General features: G+C 42.6%; 3 protein-coding genes across 4 annotated transcripts in view; 1 reads left to right on the top strand and 2 right to left on the bottom strand.

Annotated features, from left to right (window-relative positions):
- Positions 1-147: 147 nt before the first annotated feature.
- DERPC (DERPC proline and glycine rich nuclear protein) lies at positions 148-2,624 on the bottom strand. Its single transcript, XM_036231440.1, has one exon. It carries the CDS (start codon positions 2,597-2,599, stop codon positions 977-979), a length of 1,623 nt encoding a protein of 540 aa, XP_036087333.1. The 5' UTR covers positions 2,600-2,624; the 3' UTR covers positions 148-976.
- Positions 148-10,682, bottom strand: CHTF8 (chromosome transmission fidelity factor 8). Its single transcript, XM_016164755.2, has 4 exons — positions 10,563-10,682; positions 3,592-3,649; positions 3,214-3,331; positions 148-2,820 (listed from the first exon to the last, which is right to left on the bottom strand). The coding sequence occupies exons 2-4, from the start codon at positions 3,612-3,614 to the stop codon at positions 2,596-2,598; spliced, it is 366 nt and encodes a 121-aa protein (XP_016020241.1). The 5' UTR covers positions 3,615-3,649; positions 10,563-10,682; the 3' UTR covers positions 148-2,595.
- The window catches only part of UTP4 (UTP4 small subunit processome component), a 25,250-nt gene continuing 17,912 nt past the window's right edge, over positions 10,639-17,976 (top strand). Inside the window, exons 1-6 of one of the 2 annotated variants that reach the window (XM_016164677.2) lie at positions 10,695-10,753; positions 10,963-11,030; positions 11,860-12,020; positions 13,968-14,159; positions 15,055-15,139; positions 16,375-16,464. In XM_016164677.2, coding sequence (XP_016020163.2) covers positions 11,862-12,020; positions 13,968-14,159; positions 15,055-15,139; positions 16,375-16,464 — 526 coding nt within the window. In that variant the 5' untranslated portion in view covers positions 10,695-10,753; positions 10,963-11,030; positions 11,860-11,861. Of the gene's footprint in view, positions 10,754-10,962; positions 11,031-11,859; positions 12,021-13,967; positions 14,160-15,054; positions 15,140-16,374; positions 16,465-17,976 lie in introns of both variants that reach the window. The other variant, XM_016164667.2, reaches the window with a different exon arrangement.

Genomic DNA, 17,976 nt, shown 5'->3' with positions numbered 1-17,976 from the left:
TAAGCTAAAAACCAAAGCTTGCTTCCTCCTTGAGTGAAAACATTTTATCTGGCAGATAATATAGGATTGTGACCAAACTGAAACAATGAAAAACAGTGGATAAGCTTCCTTCCCTGTGAACAGGTAACAAAATGGCGTGACATCAGCAGCTGTCTCATCCCATTTATTAAAGAAACAGTAAGAAAAGATACAATGCAGGAAAAACACCACCATCCTTTCACATCAGGCTGAACAAAGCACAGTGATTTCTCCCCTTTATTCCCCCCACCCCCCCACCCCAATTCCCATCCACATCAGTTTAAATTTTGAGGTTCTTTGATTGGGAGAATCAGTGGAGAGGGAGTTGGATGAGCAGTAGAGCTGTGATTCTGGCCTCCTCTGAGTCCTGGAGAAGGAAGCTGCAGGACCAGTCAGTCAAGCAAAAACTGTATTTGGTGGGTCTCTGAAGTGGTTACCCACCTCCCTGTTCTGTGTTCAAGCCCCCAGGGAAAGGTATGGCAGTAGAGGATGACCAGGTCCAAGCTGCCCAGGGTCGAGCTGCTGAAGCATGGTCCATTCACCAATGTAACATTTCTAGAGAGCAGTGAGCTGATTCTCCAGTGGTGAGCAGGGGACTACATATGAACTGGGACCTGCAGGCCAATGTATCCCTGAGGAAAAGTCCACAAGAACAATTCAAGAAACTAGTAAGAAACAAAGGGCAGAGAGCTGTGGGACAAGCACAGCAGGCTTCTGGAAGGCTGGAGATCCTTTCTTTCAAGGCCAGGATCATCCCCACCTGCCAAAGTCCACGTCCCACAAATAACATTTCACCTTCAATCAAGAAAGAAGCAGAGGAAAAAATGGCTCATTTGAACTTGAGCCCCAGCTATGTACTTCAGACTGTAGCTCCATAACTACGCTTTTATCTAAAACAGAGCCGTTGCCAGAACCACGATGCCTGGAAACCAAGGTGGTCCTGGAGAGAAAATGCTGTTTAAGGGGGTAACATTCCATTTGGGTACATTGCAGCCATTGGACCCCCTGGTCTGGGAAAAGCAGCTGGGTTTGTGCCAGGGAGACTCCCTACTCTTGGAAATGGGACCAAAGTCTTGCCTACAGGGCCATTCATCCTTGGAAAGGAAGCCGGGTTTAGACCCAGGTTCCCAGTAGGCCTTGCAAAAGAAGCTGGGTTGATACCCACAGGGCCTGCTGGAGAAGAGCCCAGGGGCCCAGGAGCTGACCTGGGGAAAGTAACCTGACCAGGGCCTAATGGGCCAGTAGACCTTGGGAAGGTAGCTGGGCTTGGACCCTGTAAGCCAGTGGCCCTTGGGAAGTTAGCTGGGTTGGGTCCTAGTGGTCCAGAGGCTCTTGGGAAAATTGCTGGATTTGAGCCCTGAAGGCCAGCAGACCTCTGGAAGGTAGCTGGGTTTGAAGCCAATGTGCCAGAAGACTGAGAGAAGGCAGCTGGGTTCAGGCCCCCTGAACCTGTGCCCCTTGGAAAGGGATTAGTATTCACCCCCATGGGGCCAGCTGGCCTTGAAAAATGAGCTGAATTAGGGCCTATGGGGCCAGGAGCCCTTGACATGGGAGATGGATTTGGCCCTGGGAGGCCAATTCCCCGAGTGCCAGGACCCGAGTTTGGGCCTATCGGGCCAGGTATTCTTGCCATTGAAGATGGGCTTGTGCCCATGTTTCCAGAGGCCTGTGAGAAAGAAGCTGAATTTGCTCCCAAAAGACCTGCTGCTCTTAGAATGGGGGCAAGATCTAAGCCTTGAGGTCCACCCATTCTCAAGTTAAGACCAGATCCTGTGCCTAAGAGGCCACCTGCTCTGGTGTCCAGATTAGGGCCTGGGCCCAGGCCACCTGCCCTTGGGTTAGGCCCAAGGCTTGGTCCCAGGCCACCTGCCCTTGGGTTGGGCCCAAGGGTGGGGCCTGGAAATATACCTGACCTTGGGGCAGGGTTTGTACCTACAAAGCCTGATCTCATATTGGGACTTGGTCCGGGGCCCAGGCCTACTGGTCTAGTATTGGGAGGACCATTCCCAGAAGTCAACAGGACACCTGCTCTCAGATTGGGTCCAGATCCAGGGCCCATGGGGCCACCACTTCTGGAGTCAGGACCCGTTCCCAGGAGACCACCTGCCCTTGAGTTGGATATAGGACCTGGCCCTGGGAGACCCACCCTTGGGTTAGACAGAGGCCCTGGGCCTGGAAGAGCCCCTGCTCTAGGGTTTAGAGCTGGGCCTGGGCCTGGGCCCAAGAGACCACTTGGCCTCGGAAAAGAAACCGCACCTGTGCCAGTGGGATTCATCCCCCTTGGAAAAGAAGCCATGGGTGGGTCACGAGCTCCAGCAGGGAAAGGTGCTGGGTTCGAAGCCAATGAGCCTAATGAAGTTGGAAAAGGAGATGGGTTCCTTGGAAATGGGGCCAGATTTCCACCAAGAGAACCGGCTGCCATAAGGAAGGAATCTGAGTTCATGCCCAGTGGGTGGCCTGTATTTAGAACAGGACCCCCGCCCTGTGGTCCCAGGGAACTGTCGAGTCGTCCTCGAGGTGGCAGTGGAGCACGAGTCCAAGGAGTCGGCCGCTCTCTAGGGAAAATCCGGGGTTCTTTCATACTTTCTTGGGGACGTTGGTAATAATGGGCTTGGGGCGAGTTTTGAAAAGGATCTTCTTTTTGATGAGTGCTGTCACCAAGTACCGGGTGCCAGTCTCGCAGCCAAGCTCATCACAATCCTGCTCCCCAGGAGTATGTTTGACAAGGACAGCAAAAGGTTTCTCCAGGTGGATGATTTTCCCATACAGGATATGATGCCCCACGATCAGAACAGGGATTCCCTTTGGCAGAACAAGAACAAGATGCCTGAGGTTCAAGGCAAGGTCATAACACTCAGGTGCTTCCTAGAGATGCTTTTGGCAGGCAATGCTGGCACCTGCACTCCCTGGTCTGGCTCTACCACTGCTGAGCAGCCACAGTGGACAACCCACCCTCATGTCCTTTTTTGCCCAGGTAAGAGAATTTTCACTATTCAAACTGTGACCTTTTGAGATTCCCCAAAGCTAAATTTCCCTGCTACTACAGAGGTGGGGGGAGAACAAGCAGGTAGCTCAGCAGATTAGCTAGACCTTGAATAACAAACCTGAGGGCAGTCCTCACTGAGTCCTGGGAGCACCACCTTGGTGTAGCTTGCTTTCCTGAGGCATTAGGCAGGGAAAGAAAAGCCCCCTCACCTCAGTGGTGTAATGTAGGTCTCCCAGGAGGTTTCCAGCTAATCCAGTGCTGTAGCGAGCCTCGATCTCCCCCTGTAGCTCCATCAGCACCCATTCTGCCAGGCCTCCAGCCCCAGCACTGCAAGCAAAGGGCTGGCGGTTACAATATTTTTGAGGGGTGAAGGCTGAATAGTGTCCTACACCACCATTCAAGGCCCAAAGGAACTCTCTGTTGAGCATACGTTCTTGGGAAATTGGGCAGTGCTAGGCACTGAACTAGAGATTGAAATGCAAGGATTTATGCAAGATTCATCTGAGGACCCTGTTTCTTCCAAGAAAATATCAAACCTATATAGCCCTAATCATTCAAGCTAAATAAAAGTCTCAAAATTTACTCACCTGGAAACAACGATTTGTACCATGAGCCTTCCGTCTTTAAAAAGCAACTGATAATAAGCTGTAGAGGAAAAAAAAAAAGATTTAGGATAATAATGACAGTTAATATTTACCACTTACTGTGTGCTAGGCACTTTTCTAAGTGCTTTAGATATTTTATTTCATTCCTCTTAATAAATCTACAAAATGTAAGCTTTTAAAAAACATGTATATGTAAGAGCTTAAGATTACCAAAGTTCAACCACATACAGTGTGAACAGTTAACAGGCACCACAGCTGGGTTCAAGGTCACATGGCTACTAGTCAAAGAACCAGGATTTGAACCCGACACTGTACACCTTTCCTAAAGGTATTATTCTATTTTCCAATCCACATATATCTAAGAAAACTAAGGAATTTTGAGATTTTACTTTTTTTTGGTAATGATATAAACCATGTCTACCACTATGGTTATCTGATATTTCGAGGTTCAAAAGACCCCCTTTAAAAGCCAAGAGAACTGAAAAGTCCTTCAGACAATTTTAGTGAATGGTAAACTGATTTCTGACATAACTCTCATCAAATGTTTTAACCATCTTTCACTTAGATCATGGGTCCCCAAACACAGACTGGTACTACTAGCCCGTGGTCTGTTAGGAACCAGGCTGCACAACGGAGGTGAATGGGTGAGTGAGTGAGCTCCCCGGCTCTAGCATCACTGCCCTCAGCTCCACCTCAGATCATCAGGCATTAGATTCTCATAGGAGCACCAGTCTTTGGTGCCAAAGGTTGGGGCCTCTGACTTAAAACACTAAAATACCTCTCTTAACTTTCATTTTTATACAACAGCACCACCTGGTGGCAAGTTTATGGTACTCTACAAGATTGGTTAAAATGGGACATTTTTGCCTGAAACTGGCTTCACTTGTACTTGTCTTTTCTGGGAAGGATAGATTCACCAGAGTTTAAGGAGATGTGGAATCTGAACTATAGAATCTGTATGTCTTTCCAATGAATAGATGGAGCTTAGTGGAAGGTTATCAGCCCAGTGTTTACCAACTGTAGTACTGCAACTTAACAGGTATAACTGTGCTCAAGCTTAGCAAATATACTTGATTAAAAAGTTAAACTTGTTTCTTTACTGATCTGTTAATCTTCATTTGGGATTTCCAGGGAAAGCATATTGCCAGGAGCCTTATAGGACAGCAGAATCTCTACTCTCAAGCACCAAAACCACTGGGAACATGAGGTTGGTCAATACACTGGACTTCAAACTCAAATATAAATGGTAGCTAATAGTTATTGAATTTTTACTATGAATCAGATGCTGTGTACATATATGGGTGGTATCTCAATTACTGTGACAACTCTGGGACAGTACTTTTCACTATTTTGTAGATAAAGCTACTGAGAGATACACTTGCTTGTATGTGGAACACACACAGCTAATATGTGGAAGAGACAGCCTAAGAACCTAGGCTATCTGACTTTATCTACACTCGTAATGCCTACCAATTCTGTCCTCCCAAAGGAGAAATCCAAGTGCCAGTGACAATGGAAAGGCATCAAGGCATCAGGCAGGTACCGCATGACACACAAGAGCTGATCAAAAGGCCCACAGAGAATCAAGAGGGCATCCATGAATAAGCCAGACCTTCGGAAGCAGCACCACCAGTGTGGCCACATTTAAGAACAGTAATACATACTAGTTCAGGAGGGCAAAGGTCTTCTGACAGATAAGAAGGCCCCACCACTACTATCAAAAGAATCACTAAAAGCACTTTAAAAATTCTTCTAAGATCAACTGAAGGAGAAAGGGTAACAATTTAAAATTGGAAGGCTTAAATTCAGGTTCCAGCCTGTAATTACTGTAACCATCACCATACACGTCACTTAATGACTATGAGAGCTAACACCTAGATTATCTGACTGATTAAACTATTGTGAAGACTGAATACAACACATGCAAAAAATGCCTTAGAGATTTTAAGTTTTATTCAGATGAATAGCTAATAGAGGATGGAATAAATATTTCCGCAATATAATTTTGACTATAATTTAGAAAATAGTAGGTATACTTTAGCCATGAATCAAAAAAGGCTCGATTACTAGAAAGTGAACTCATTAAGTTTCTAAAGGTTAAGAAATGCATATAGATTAAAAAGGGGTTCTTGTAAACAAGCTTTTAATGGACTGATGACGCAGTATAATCTCCTTGATGGGGTATGTTATAATAAAACATAGGTGGTTTCAGAGGAACAATAACATTCAAACATATACATGTTCTAGAATTATCATGGTAGGGAAGATGATCAATCTTTAAGGCCTTTGACCACGTTTGAGATGGGAACGTGTGGACTGTTTAGGAAAAGAGGATGCAGAAATATTTTCCTGTACAATCTCCTCTTAGAACAGGAATTCAGAATAGTGGCCTGAGTGGGCAAAGGAAAACAGATGCCTGGTAGTTGCTGCTTTGATGAGCACACACACCTGCCTGAGTACATCTACTGATGCTGGCAGACATCTAGCAATGCTCCTAAAAATAAGAATTCTGTGGCCTACAGCCTTGCCATTCTAGTGTTGTTCCCAGTCAGGCTGGTAAAAACTTGTGCTAGACGTGGGATGCTGCAGATGTGAATACAAATGAAGTTCACGCCCAGCTTATAAGACTAGCTCTTAGGACTGCCCTGGCTACATTTAGGTACAAGAGGGTCTATATACCAAGTTAGTAAAAAATGTAGGGGAAGGCATTCCTTTACCAAGTTTTTTAATTTGATAAGAGCCAAAGTAGGTAGGTATACCTGAATACTTCACTAAGAACACATCTGATGGAATTAACAGAAAATACGTATTTCATTTACTGTGGAGCTGACTAAAAAAGATATGAGAACATGCAGCACAGCCCAATCTGTCCTCACCCCCTTGAGAGTAAGTAGCCAGAGTCTGCCAGAAAACAAAGAAGTATAATACGAATCAAATCCTATTAACAACAACAAATATAACATTACAATAAATTTTCTGTAAAACAAGATTTCTAAGTCTTCAGTCTCAACTCATTCCATCTACATTTAAAAACAACTAGAGCAATCTCTACATGTTTATTCTAAGATATTGCTTGTGTGGAAACTGCGGCTTTATCAAAAGCCACATGTGAAGGCAGTTTGATGAATGTTATCAAATCATGAAACTAAAAGGAGTTAATGGTAGAGCTCCCCCAGCACCTATTTCTTTAAAGAGCCTTGAGTTTAATCTCAGATTTGGCTAGGACTAATTTGTCTTTGGTTAAGAATAATTCCAAGTTGACAATATAACTGTAGAGCCATAGAAAAAGTTCAGTGATATCACTTTTCAAAAGGATGTTCAAATTCATTATATATTAAAGGCCACAACTAGCGTGGAGAGATGGGAAGCTATGGATAAAAACACCAAACCTCTTTCCCCTGCAATGAATTATTTTCACCCCCACCCCTACCTCATAAAAGGGGGAGATGTTTCCTACTCAATTTTTCTGGGCCTTCGCGAAAGCTAAATACATTCTATATTCCTTATTCAAGTGACTTTAGCTCCATAAGGGAAACTTTTTTTTGTACATTTCTAATTTTTCCCTATTAAAGAAAAAAAAAGCCTGGGGCAGAGGCTTCAAAATTTCTATAAATGTCACTTGTCTAACTAAGCTTACCCCAGATCATCCCCAATTTTAAGACATGGAGTTAGTCTGCAGAGCCTGGGTCAAGTTAAGACACTGTTGCTTCTCAGGAAAATGTTCCAGATGACTTTGGGACCCCTGAACAAACCACAGAGCAGCAAAGGAACTGGCATTCTCAGAACCACTCCAGATCCAAAATTGGAACCCTAATTGAAACTCAAAAGGTTTGACTAGACTCAGAACAATCTGGGATACACCTTATCATTTGACTATTTCTATTTTGAAGTTAGTTGCTGTTAAAATTATTCAAAACCTGAAATATCAAAGTGCCACCACAATTTCTAAGAAAAAAGTCCAGGCAAAGCATTATTTTTACAATACAAAAGGCTTCATTTCTCACATAGCTAAACTTTTTAAAACATTTATCTAGATTCTTTTGGTTCTGAAATGAAAACAATCCTATTAGGTAGGCAGTATCACTTCTATTTTACAGATAAGAAAATCAGGCTTGGAAAAGCTATAAGTAACTAGTCACAAAGCTAGTTAAGAGGTAGAGCTGGGATGTGAACCCTAACCCCTCCACAAAATGGCCTCTTAGTTTTATCACAGCCCCTTCCCAACAGTACATCTGTATTGTCAAATTTAAAAAATTATGTTTTACCACCTTAAAATTTGTCACCTGAATCTTATTATTTCTTTTCTTGCTCCTTGAGATTACTACTCTAGGCAACTGTTCTAGGGGCCAAAGTAGGTAGGTATACAGTACCTATGAGAACTTCTGGTTGCTTGGCAAATACTAGCCTTTCTCATAGCATTGCCCACCAAATGGCAAGTTAGTAACCTATGTAGATCTGTATCTTGCCACTAGAGTAGCTATTACATCTGTGGGGCAGGCAGTTAAAAATGAACAATAAGCCTGTTTCTTATTGTATCCAATTGATTAGAGGACATTCTTTGTCACTGCTTCATTTTAATTTGACTAAATGTATCTTATCCTTCAGTTTCTGAATTCTTAAATGTTAAATTAAAAGATTACTGTCTTATAGAGAATAGCATGAGCAATGACCTTCATAATAGTAACTACCCCCAAATAAAATGTGGCAGAAGTGTTATGTATCCAATTAAATAGAACATATAGCTTTTACTGAAACAAGGGGCTTTAACTACAAATAAAGCTAAATGTTTTAAACTGTTTTATTTAGAACCTTTCTTGTAAGTTTTCCTTTAAAAATACAGGACACAAAATATTCACGATTGATTGCTAAGCCAACAGTTAGCATTGAGCTCTTATTTGGTATTAGGGACTACTCTTTGAGTTTAGGGATACAGGGAGAACTCAAGTTATCAGATCTGGATTCTGTGATTATGCCACTTATCTTATGTGTGACGGGGGTAATTTAACGAGTTTCAGTTCACCTCCAATAAACCATTTAAAAAACCCTATTTCAAAGGGCTGTTGTTTAAATTAAATGAGGTTATGTGAAGTCCTCAGCACAGTGCCTAACACATGGTAAGCCTTTATGATCAAGCCATTCGTTACCTGGAAGAACATGGCTTTTTCTTAGTGCGTGTCCAACAGCATGCCTTAATACTACACCGTATGATTATTTTGTCCATAGTGGAGTAAAACATTCTATAGAAGCAGCAGGTCACCGGAATAAAATCAGGTTTATATAATGGAAGAACAATTCAAATATGGCAGTCGGGGTCCACCAAATTGTTTCTGGGATTAAGTTCTGGAAGGTTTTCTCTAAACAGGATGACTATTTCTGTGCCTTTCCACCAAATGAACAAGCCAAGAAAGTTTACATACAAATGAATACAGATTATTTTTATTAAGTGTTATTGTGGTTTTGTGACTGAAGGGGATGGTCTAAGTTTCAAATGGGATCTTGTCTCGACAGGCTTATAGCATCAAGTGCTAAAATCCTGTTTCTAAATGAGAATCTTGCCTCCCCTTCAAAAAGGGGCTATTGAGGGTAGATGGAACTGAATGCTTCCAAACTTTTCATTAGTGAAGAGTGTGTTCAAAACCGTGTGTGGATACTATGCATACACGTGGTACTTTCCCATCACATTTTAGGATTCCCGTGATGGAGGGAATCAATTACTGGCATTTGTAGACAATGGGTGGAAAAGATGGCTTCAGTCGATCTCAGTTACTCCAGTTTTCTCCATCTTCAGCTACTCTGCAGCCCCATCTCAATCCTTCCTCCTCTCTTACTACTATGACACCCTTATCTTCCCCAAAGCCCCTACCTTTCTAGCCCGGCTGGAGGTCTCCCTCTATCCAGGATTCTCTTCCCACCAGCGTCCAACTTCTCCACCCTCTCCGCTGGCCCCCTCCCATCCCTTCAGTTTGAGCTACAAGCACTTCCTATTTCCAGTCCCGCCCACGTTCTGGGACGTCTCAATCCGATTTCCCTCTCTTCCCAAACCCCTCCAAATTACCCCCAAGACTCTCGCTGGGACCTCTTACCAAGCTGTTTAACCCTTTCTCCTACCTCCCAACGCAACTATTCTCTAACTACCTTCCTCTATACTCTCCACACACTGGAGAGCTCTTCCAAACTGTTCGCCCTCCTCCCAAGAATTACTCTTTAAACGTTCTTCCTCTACCACCCTCATTCTCCAAATAGTTCCCAGTCCCCCCCCTAAATTCTGAAGTACTTTGTTCATTTCTCTAGGACCCCACCCCATCCTTCTCTCGTCTCACTCCGCCCATAAAAGGACCTGGGTCACTCTTCACTGTCCTTTCCAACCATCTTCCAAAATTACCTCTCAGCAGCCTCCCTCCCCTTTAAAATGTCCCCCCAAACCTCACAATCCTACACCGCGCACCCCCCCCCTTCCTGATATTCCCGCTACTTCTTAGGTTCCAGTTCTACCCCGCTCCCGCAAACCTCGCGTGCTGGGCTCCCTCCCCACCGGAGGAAGAGCCCCTTTCCGCACATACCTCCAGGATCCGGCCCGCGCCGCCCCCTTCTCCGTCCTCCGCCCGCGCTCGGCCACCCTTTCGGCCTTTCTCCGCTCCGCCCCGCTCACTCTCTTTCCCTCCGCCCTCCGTCTTCACACTGCTCCCTCCCCCGACAATTCCAGGCCTTCCTACCCCCAGAACCTCCCTGGTTCGCCCCCACCTCTGCGCCGCCCTCCCCGTTCCCCTCCCCCTTCCCGGCCTCCCCTCCCCCGCCCGCCGCTCCCCGCCCCTCGGCTCGCCATTCTTCTCCGCGAGCCGCGCGCCCCGCCCGGCCCCAGCTCCCTAGCTTGCCGCTCCCTCGTACCCTCGCCCCCAGCCCCAGCTCAGCCCTCGCTCCCCGCGGCCTCCCGCGCTCCCCGCCCGCGGCCTGACCTGCAATGGCGGCCGCCGAGCGCGGCGCCGCGCGGCCAACGGGCGACAACCGAACCTCCCGCCGCCGTCGCCGCCGCCGCGAGCACTGCCTGCGCACTTCCGGCCTTGCGCCGCGAGCACTTCCGGGGCAGAGCACGCGAACGCGCGCGCACGTGGGGCCGGGGCGGAGAGAGGCGAACGCCGGTCTTCGGGTGAGTTGGGGAAGGGGTGTAGGAAGCGGTTGTGGAAGAGAAGGTTCGAGGGCGTCGAGGCCGGGTGGAGCTCGTCGGTTTCCTTTTGCCGTGGCCAGGTGGGGGCTACGCCTTAGGTACCCCGACAGGGACGGGGCGGCAAAGACCTCGCGCGCGCTTTAGACGCCCTCTTAGCCGGACCGGGCCGAACGCACCTGTTCTGCTCGCAGGTTCCTAACCTTACCGGGAGACCAGCGAGGGGTGAATGAGACCCGGCCCCGACCCTGACCCTTGCCGAGTGCGTATATTGGCGGCGAGCGTGGGGTGGGCGGGGTAGTTGACAGATATCACAACAAGTCCTGTCCCTCCTTGCGGAGCTCTCGGTTCTACTGGCCCCACTGGCCCCACCAACACTACCATAGTTTGAGTCTGTGATTTGCAAACTTAGCAGTAGAGTTAGGGAGAAGTGCTTGCTAAAGTGCAGATTCCTAGTGTCTCTCCCTCACTCCCAAGAGATTGGAATTCTGGAGCTATGGAGTAGGACCCGGAATCCTGCATTTTTAAAAACCATTTTTCGAGGTAATTTTGATGCAGGAGTTCTGCAGACCTGACTTTGAGAGACCGATTTAGGCTGTCAGCATTTCTTGCTGCTTAAGAGTGGTCGTGATGTTTACCCTTTTCTTTACCCTCTAAGAAATGTCACACAAAATAGAAAGGAGGACCTTAGTTCTGCCTGGAATACAACTAGTCAACTCCATGTGTCTTCATTCAAATATGCACTACCATTAGAGAATGAGTTTATATTCAGTAACTTTTGTCTAAGATCAAGTTTTAGATTCTCACCCCCCTTTCCCAGGCTACTTCCTTCAGGCAGTTTGTCAGGATTGTTAGAAGTCTAGGTAATGCTCTATGTGTTGATCTTTTAAATTTTTTGCAGAAGAATCTTGAGCTTCTTGAGATTGTTAAATTCTCGTGTGGGACATGAAAATACCACTAATCAGATACTTAGAAATGGACCTCAGTGAGAGAGAGTTGGAGCCTTCCATCTAGAACAGTGATAATAAGGAACAATACACATGACATACTGCAGTTAACATTTAACAGTGACTCTTTTTTTCTTCCTCTAGGAATGGGTGAATTTAAAGTCCATCGAGTTCGTTTCTTTAATTATGTTCCATCAGGGATCCGCTGTGTGGCTTACAATAACCAATCAAACAGATTGGCTGTTTCAAGAACAGATGGCACTGTGGAAATTTATAACTTATCAGCAAACTACTTTCAGGAGAAAGTAAGTCATTTGGGAGCCCAATTTGGTGTTTCTTATGTTAAGTTTCTTAAGTTCAGTTCTATAAAAACTTGTATGTCTTGTATAGTCAGGGGGATCTAAAGACTCTCTTTACCTTCACCAGAGTTGTTTTGAACTACTTAACTTCTGTAGCATCTGATTTCTTATCTGACTGATGAGAGAAGCTCAGAGTTTTGATCTGTGTAATGTTGGTTAGAAAGAGTCTACCTAGGAATGTGGCAGGTCACTGTCATTTGGAAACTGAGGTTTGCTGGTTCCTTTGAGAGGAGGACTTGTCAAGAGCATTGCTTTATATCAATCTCCACACATTACATTGCAGCTTTGGTAATGTGGTATTTCCTGCTGGGAGTCTCAGTACTAATTTCGTTGTCAATTCAGAAAAATTGATGAAATATTTTAATAGCAGAAATTTTTTGATGATGTGATAGCAGGAAGATAGATTCCTAAATTCATCTCTCTGAGAGAATGTAGACTTATATGCCTCTATTTGGGAGTAAAGGAGATTTTAAATTAATTAAAATAACAATTTGGATGTATGCAGAGGGCTGTACAGCAGCATTTTCTTCAGAGGCATGGATTACTGATTTCAGGTACAACATCCAATTCAGTTCATTTATTGAGAGCCTTACATGCCCTGGGCACTGTGATGTAAATGGATAGATGCATAAGTAAATTAATTCAGTTCCCAGCAGCCTAGTACTTGTTATGTAGGCACTCTGTAAATGCTTCTAAATGAATGACTAGCAAATATTAGGCATTAAGACGAATGTCAGAGGCCCTACTTTCAAGGCGCTCCGAATCCAGTGGGGAAAAGTTGAATATACAGTTTCCAAATACTTACAAATTCAATATAAAGCTAAGCAGGCATAGACTCTTACTCTGAGATGTCTTAAAAATTACTGGTCCCCACAACTGGATCACATTCTGTAGTGTGAAAAACATGTTGTGGTTCATGACTTGTTGCATCCCGTGTTTTTCTTGTCAAGCAGATAATTATATAAGTTTGTATATTTAATGTCTTTCTTCCTTACTGAACTTCAAATTTTATGAAAACAGGAACCATGTCTTTGAAGTTCATGAGTATATTCCCGGCATTTAGTACAAAGTCAACCATTCCTTATTTAATGTCTCATTTTCTTTTCATGTTTTCTTTTCACTAATTAATTCAATCTAGTCTTTTTCCATAGTCCCTATTATTTAAGATTGCTTAGCTCTGTTAATCACTCTCAGAACAAGAGAAAATTATATATTAGAGTGAAAAGAATAGGGACTAGGAGGAGGAAGGCCTACAGTCTCTTCATGTCATTGACTTTGGCACTTTGGGCAACTCACTTAACCCACAAGTTCTTTGGCCTTTTCAAGTTCAAATAGGAAAAATTATACCTACTCATTTCCTTTCTTGTCAAGCAGATAAAAGAATAAAATGCTTTGATAGGTAAGAAACTTGAGTGCTAAGAAAGCACTTAGAAACCTGAAACTTGAGTGAAAAGCTGAAGTGAACTGGTTTAGTTTATTTAACTTATTTTTTAAACAGCTTTTTACAGGTAAAATTGACACAGTGAGCAGAATGTATTTAAAGTATATACATTAATAACTTTTGACATGTATAAACCTTTGAAACTATCACCTACAAGAGTTGTATCGATTTTTTAAAAATTAGACACATCAAATATAATTGGATACAAACTTTATTCTACTGAAAGGTTTTTCAGAACGAGTCCTAATAAAAGAAACAAAACCAACTGTATTAGTAACTAAAGTGTGGACCTGAAAAAAATGAAAATGTCAGTAGACATGATCTGATAGCACAAAACCCCACACTAGTTATTTTTAGGGAAGTATTTTAATTTTCACCATGTTGCCTGTGTCCACTCAATGCTGGTAGCTGGAGAATTCATGATGAATTGAGAAGTTATGGTGTTTCTGTAGTTTTTCCCAGGTCATGAGTCTCGAGCTACTGAAGCTCTGTGTTGGGCACAAGGACAGCGACTCTTTAGTGCTGGACTGAATGGAGAGATTATCGAGTATGATTTGCAGGCATTAAACATCAAGTATGCTATGGATGCCTTTGGTGGACCCATTTGGAGTATGGCTGCTAGCCCCAGTGGCTCTCAACTTTTGGTCAGTAAGCAACTATTAGTAATTTAAATTAAGATTTCTCTTGTGCTCACTTAAACTTTCTTCCCTGTGTTCATAGGAAGGTAGATTAAAGTTATATTATGGCATATAGCATCTCCAATGTGAGTTGGATTTCAGCACTCTTAACATAAGATTGGGGTTGAATTTTAGGGATTAAAAATCTCTTTTCGTATCCTTTTTACTGCCACTATGGACCTCATATATATATTGAGAGCATTACATTGAACATTTCTCAGTGTTCTTTGGAATTGGGAGATGTAGAGACTTTCTTCTTGTGCTTTGTGTTTTATGATAAATTTCATTTCACAATATGGTATATTAAATTATTTTGTAGATTCACAATGCACTAATGTATATTAAAAGTTTTGAGAGGGGCTTCCACCAGTTAACTTGTAGAACTATGTTTCACCACAGTGTTTCCCCAAAATTATCTGAGCTCAGACCGAGACTACTTTCCCTTCCCCCCATTAACATCAGAATGGGCATTCTCAGAGATTTAATTTTATGTGATAATTCTATGATGCTTTTTGGTTTGAGCTAATTTGTGCAATATCTTGACAAGTTACCATTTAGATTCTATTAGTTAATAGGTCTTTTATTTAGGCCATGGGTCTCTAGCAGAGATTCACTGCGAAGTCCTATTTCTGTTCTATGTCCTGTACAGGAATTGGTCTGCTAATAGCCTGCTTTCTGGTTAGGACATGAAGGCTGCCAAGAATACACTTTTGGTTTCTTGGTACCAGTACTTTTTTTACCTCACCAACTACTTTTTTTTTTTTCAGAGAAAGTGATCATTTTAGGGAAGAAATGTATATATTTAGTTTAAAAAATGTAAAATGCTTATTTTCTCCATTTTCTGCCTTCTTTCTCCTAATAGGTTGGCTGTGAAGATGGATCTGTGAAACTATTTCAAATCATCCCAGACAAAATCCAGTTTGAAAGAAATTTTGATCGGCAGAAAAGTAAGGGTCATTTTTGATGAGGCAGTGAATAATCTTAACAAGAAGTTATATTTCTGTGCCACTGGGGCTGGAATATTTTCCCGTGGGTCAAGGTAATATTTTAAATACAGATTAGGAAAGTTAGTGTTTTTGCGTAAGTCAGTTTGTTCGTTCTCACTTATTTTTGTGATGTTTTAACAAATGTGCATAAAGCTTCAAAACTAGAATTTTGTCTTTAGGAATTGGTTATTAATCCTGCTAGTGCATTCAAATTGAATAGGGGAGTTCTGTAAACAATTGCCCATACTTGGGCTCCACCTGGACCCAGTTGACACCTCTAGAGCAGGAGTTGGCAAACTGTTTCTTTAAAGACACCAGGTAGTAGATATTTTGGCTTTACAGGCCAAAGAGTCTCTGCCAACTCTGTTGTAGCACAAAAATAGCCATAGGTACTACTTAAATGGTCAAAAGCAGATGGTGGGCCTAGTTTGGCCTTCAGGCCATAGTTTGCTGACTCCTCGTCTAGAAAATAGTAAGTGTCCTATGTATTCTCTCTGTCCATTAGTAATATTTATTCTTTGCTACTCAGAGTCCTGTTTTGGTTGTTTTCAATACAAAGGTGATGTACAATGCTTGTTAAAAGTTTCACAATTTAGCCAAGTATGAAAGAGAAAATAAGTATCTCATTCCACTGTGTAGACATTTTGGAATTAATCTAGACAGATACACAGGAGTTCTTGCAAGTGTGTTTCAGCTTGTTTTTTCACTTGTTATAGCACAGACATCTTTATCAGTCATATCAGTCTGCATGGCATTGCAGTTTATGGTTAATTTAGCCAAATTCCTAATGATGGATATTAATTTTTTTACTACTACAACCAGTGCTACAGTGAATATTCTTATATTTTGGGGCAGTCATGTCAGTATTTCTCTTTGATTAATTCCCAGTTCAATTAGTGGGCCAAACGTACACATTTATATTTTGTTAGGTTACTACCAGGCTATCCTCAGAAGGTTATATTTATTGACACTCCCATGAACCATTTAAACATTATTAAAGTTAGTATCAGATACTTCATTATTGATTTCAGGGCAAAGGTTCCTCATTTGTTATAAAAACAGTTCTTCACAAGAGTGCAGTAGTGAGAGTTAAGACTATAGAACATTAGCCCCATAGATAATTGTGGAAGGAGAACTCAGCTGCCCTTTGCTATATATTTATGTGTATGTCACATTTTTGTTGTTCAACTCCCAAGGTCGCATCCTGAGTCTCAGTTGGCATCCCTCTGGTACCCACATTGCAGCTGGCTCCATAGACTACATTAGTGTCTTCGATGTCAAATCAGGTGACTGGTTTTTTCCTTCAAATTCTGGGTTTCCAAAAGCTCAAGCCCTCATCACTCTGTTAATGACCTTTAGGACCTAACCTCTCCTTAACCTTCTGAAATGTTCACCATGAATTTCAATCTTTTCTTGGATTATCACTGCTGTGTTTGGAGGAATCTTGGTTCTTCCATGGGCGCAGTTTTTTTTCATGAGAATTCACAGTAAAAGTTTCTCTTGACCAGTAAGACATTAGTAATCAGTAGAGTACCTATTTGTATATTCCACTTATTGGTAAAAGTGGACATTTGTCTTTCAGTAACATCTTGGTAGCATAAGGTCAGAAAGGTAGAGAAGCACATGCTTTCTCTGTTTTTGGCCTGGAGAATTGGCTAATGGAATCCTTCAGTGATAAGATGGACTTCAACTTGTTAGATGGTTGTGTCTGTACTCCCACCTAAGATAAGGTAAAATGAGTCAAGCAGATCTCCTTTTCCTTTTTCTTCAGTTCTTTAGTAAGTTTTTGTTTGTTTTTTTTTTTTTAGTAGTTATACATACTGTCAAAGAATTCCTTAAGGCTTGTTACAAAAATGCAGGAGCCCCTCATATCCCATTTTCTACCCCTCAGAGGTAAACCACCTGCAACTCTTAGCTTGATTCTTTTGGTATTTATCTCTGCTATATATACATGTTTACTATGCTACATTTTTATTTTTCAGTTTTAGACTATTACTGACTTCCACTATTTAGCCTGCTTTCTCTACCATCTACCACATGCATCCTCACTTTTTTCTGATCTTCCTGGTATGGTTACATTGTAACTTTGTTCAAATTAGTAGTGTTTTCATGATAATGTAATATAAATACTACTCACGTTGTAAGTTACCTTTTCGTTCCTGTATGCTTTTTGTTAATATTGTTCCCCCCACTGCCTCTCTCTCCCCCTCCCTCTCCTGTCTTTCTCTATGTATATACACATACCGTATACATGTGCATTTATATATGTATGTGTGTATGTATACACACCCACATGTATTTGTCTCATTAATTCATCCCTAAATTCTTCCGGCTATGTACATTAGATTCACGTACATCTGATTTTATTTCTACCACTTTCATCTTCTTAAAGGCTTCTGTGCCAGAGCCTTCTAACCTGCTCCAGTGTAGTCATTTTCTGGGCCTGCTACACAACCGTGAGACTTTGAGCTCTGATTTTTCCGTCATTCTAAGGAACCCCGTTTCTTTTCAGTAGAATCCCATTTCCATGTCATTCACTTTTCTGGTTTGTTCCCTTGGTGAATCCTGAGAAAGGGTCCATGAGAAAGGATTCTAGCCTGAAAATTATTTTCCCTTAGGATTTTGAAGCCATGGCTCCACTGTCTTCTAGTCTCTGATATTGTGAAGTCTGATGCCACTCTGAGAGTAGATCTTTTGTGTGGTTTCTCCCCCACCCTCCACCTCACCCCCTGTGAGCTTTTAGGATCCTTACTATTCTGAAATTTAATAATTATGTCTCTCGGTGTATAGGTCTGTTA

The sequence above is a fragment of the Rousettus aegyptiacus genome, unplaced genomic scaffold (assembly GCF_014176215.1).
Source record: "Rousettus aegyptiacus isolate mRouAeg1 unplaced genomic scaffold, mRouAeg1.p scaffold_m13_p_14, whole genome shotgun sequence".
Taxonomy (NCBI): Eukaryota; Metazoa; Chordata; class Mammalia; order Chiroptera; family Pteropodidae; genus Rousettus; species Rousettus aegyptiacus.
Note: the sequence above shows the minus strand (reverse complement) of the source record. Positions and strands in the feature narration are given on the sequence as shown.

Bases quoted from the DNA above. Each gene is read 5' to 3' on its own strand.
- CHTF8 (XM_016164755.2), bottom strand. From the start codon at position 3,614: ATGGTACAAATCGTTGTTTCCAG. The intron at 3,332-3,591 runs GTGAGTAAATTT...CTTTGCTTGCAG, and splicing joins GTACAAATCGTTGTTTCCAG to TGCTGGGGCTGGAGGCCTGG. The intron at 2,821-3,213 runs GTGAGGGGGCTT...GTTCTGCCAAAG, and splicing joins ACCTACATTACACCACTGAG to GGAATCCCTGTTCTGATCGT.
- DERPC (XM_036231440.1), bottom strand. From the start codon at position 2,599: ATGAAAGAACCCCGGATTTTCCCTAGAGAGCGGCCGACTCCTTGGACT.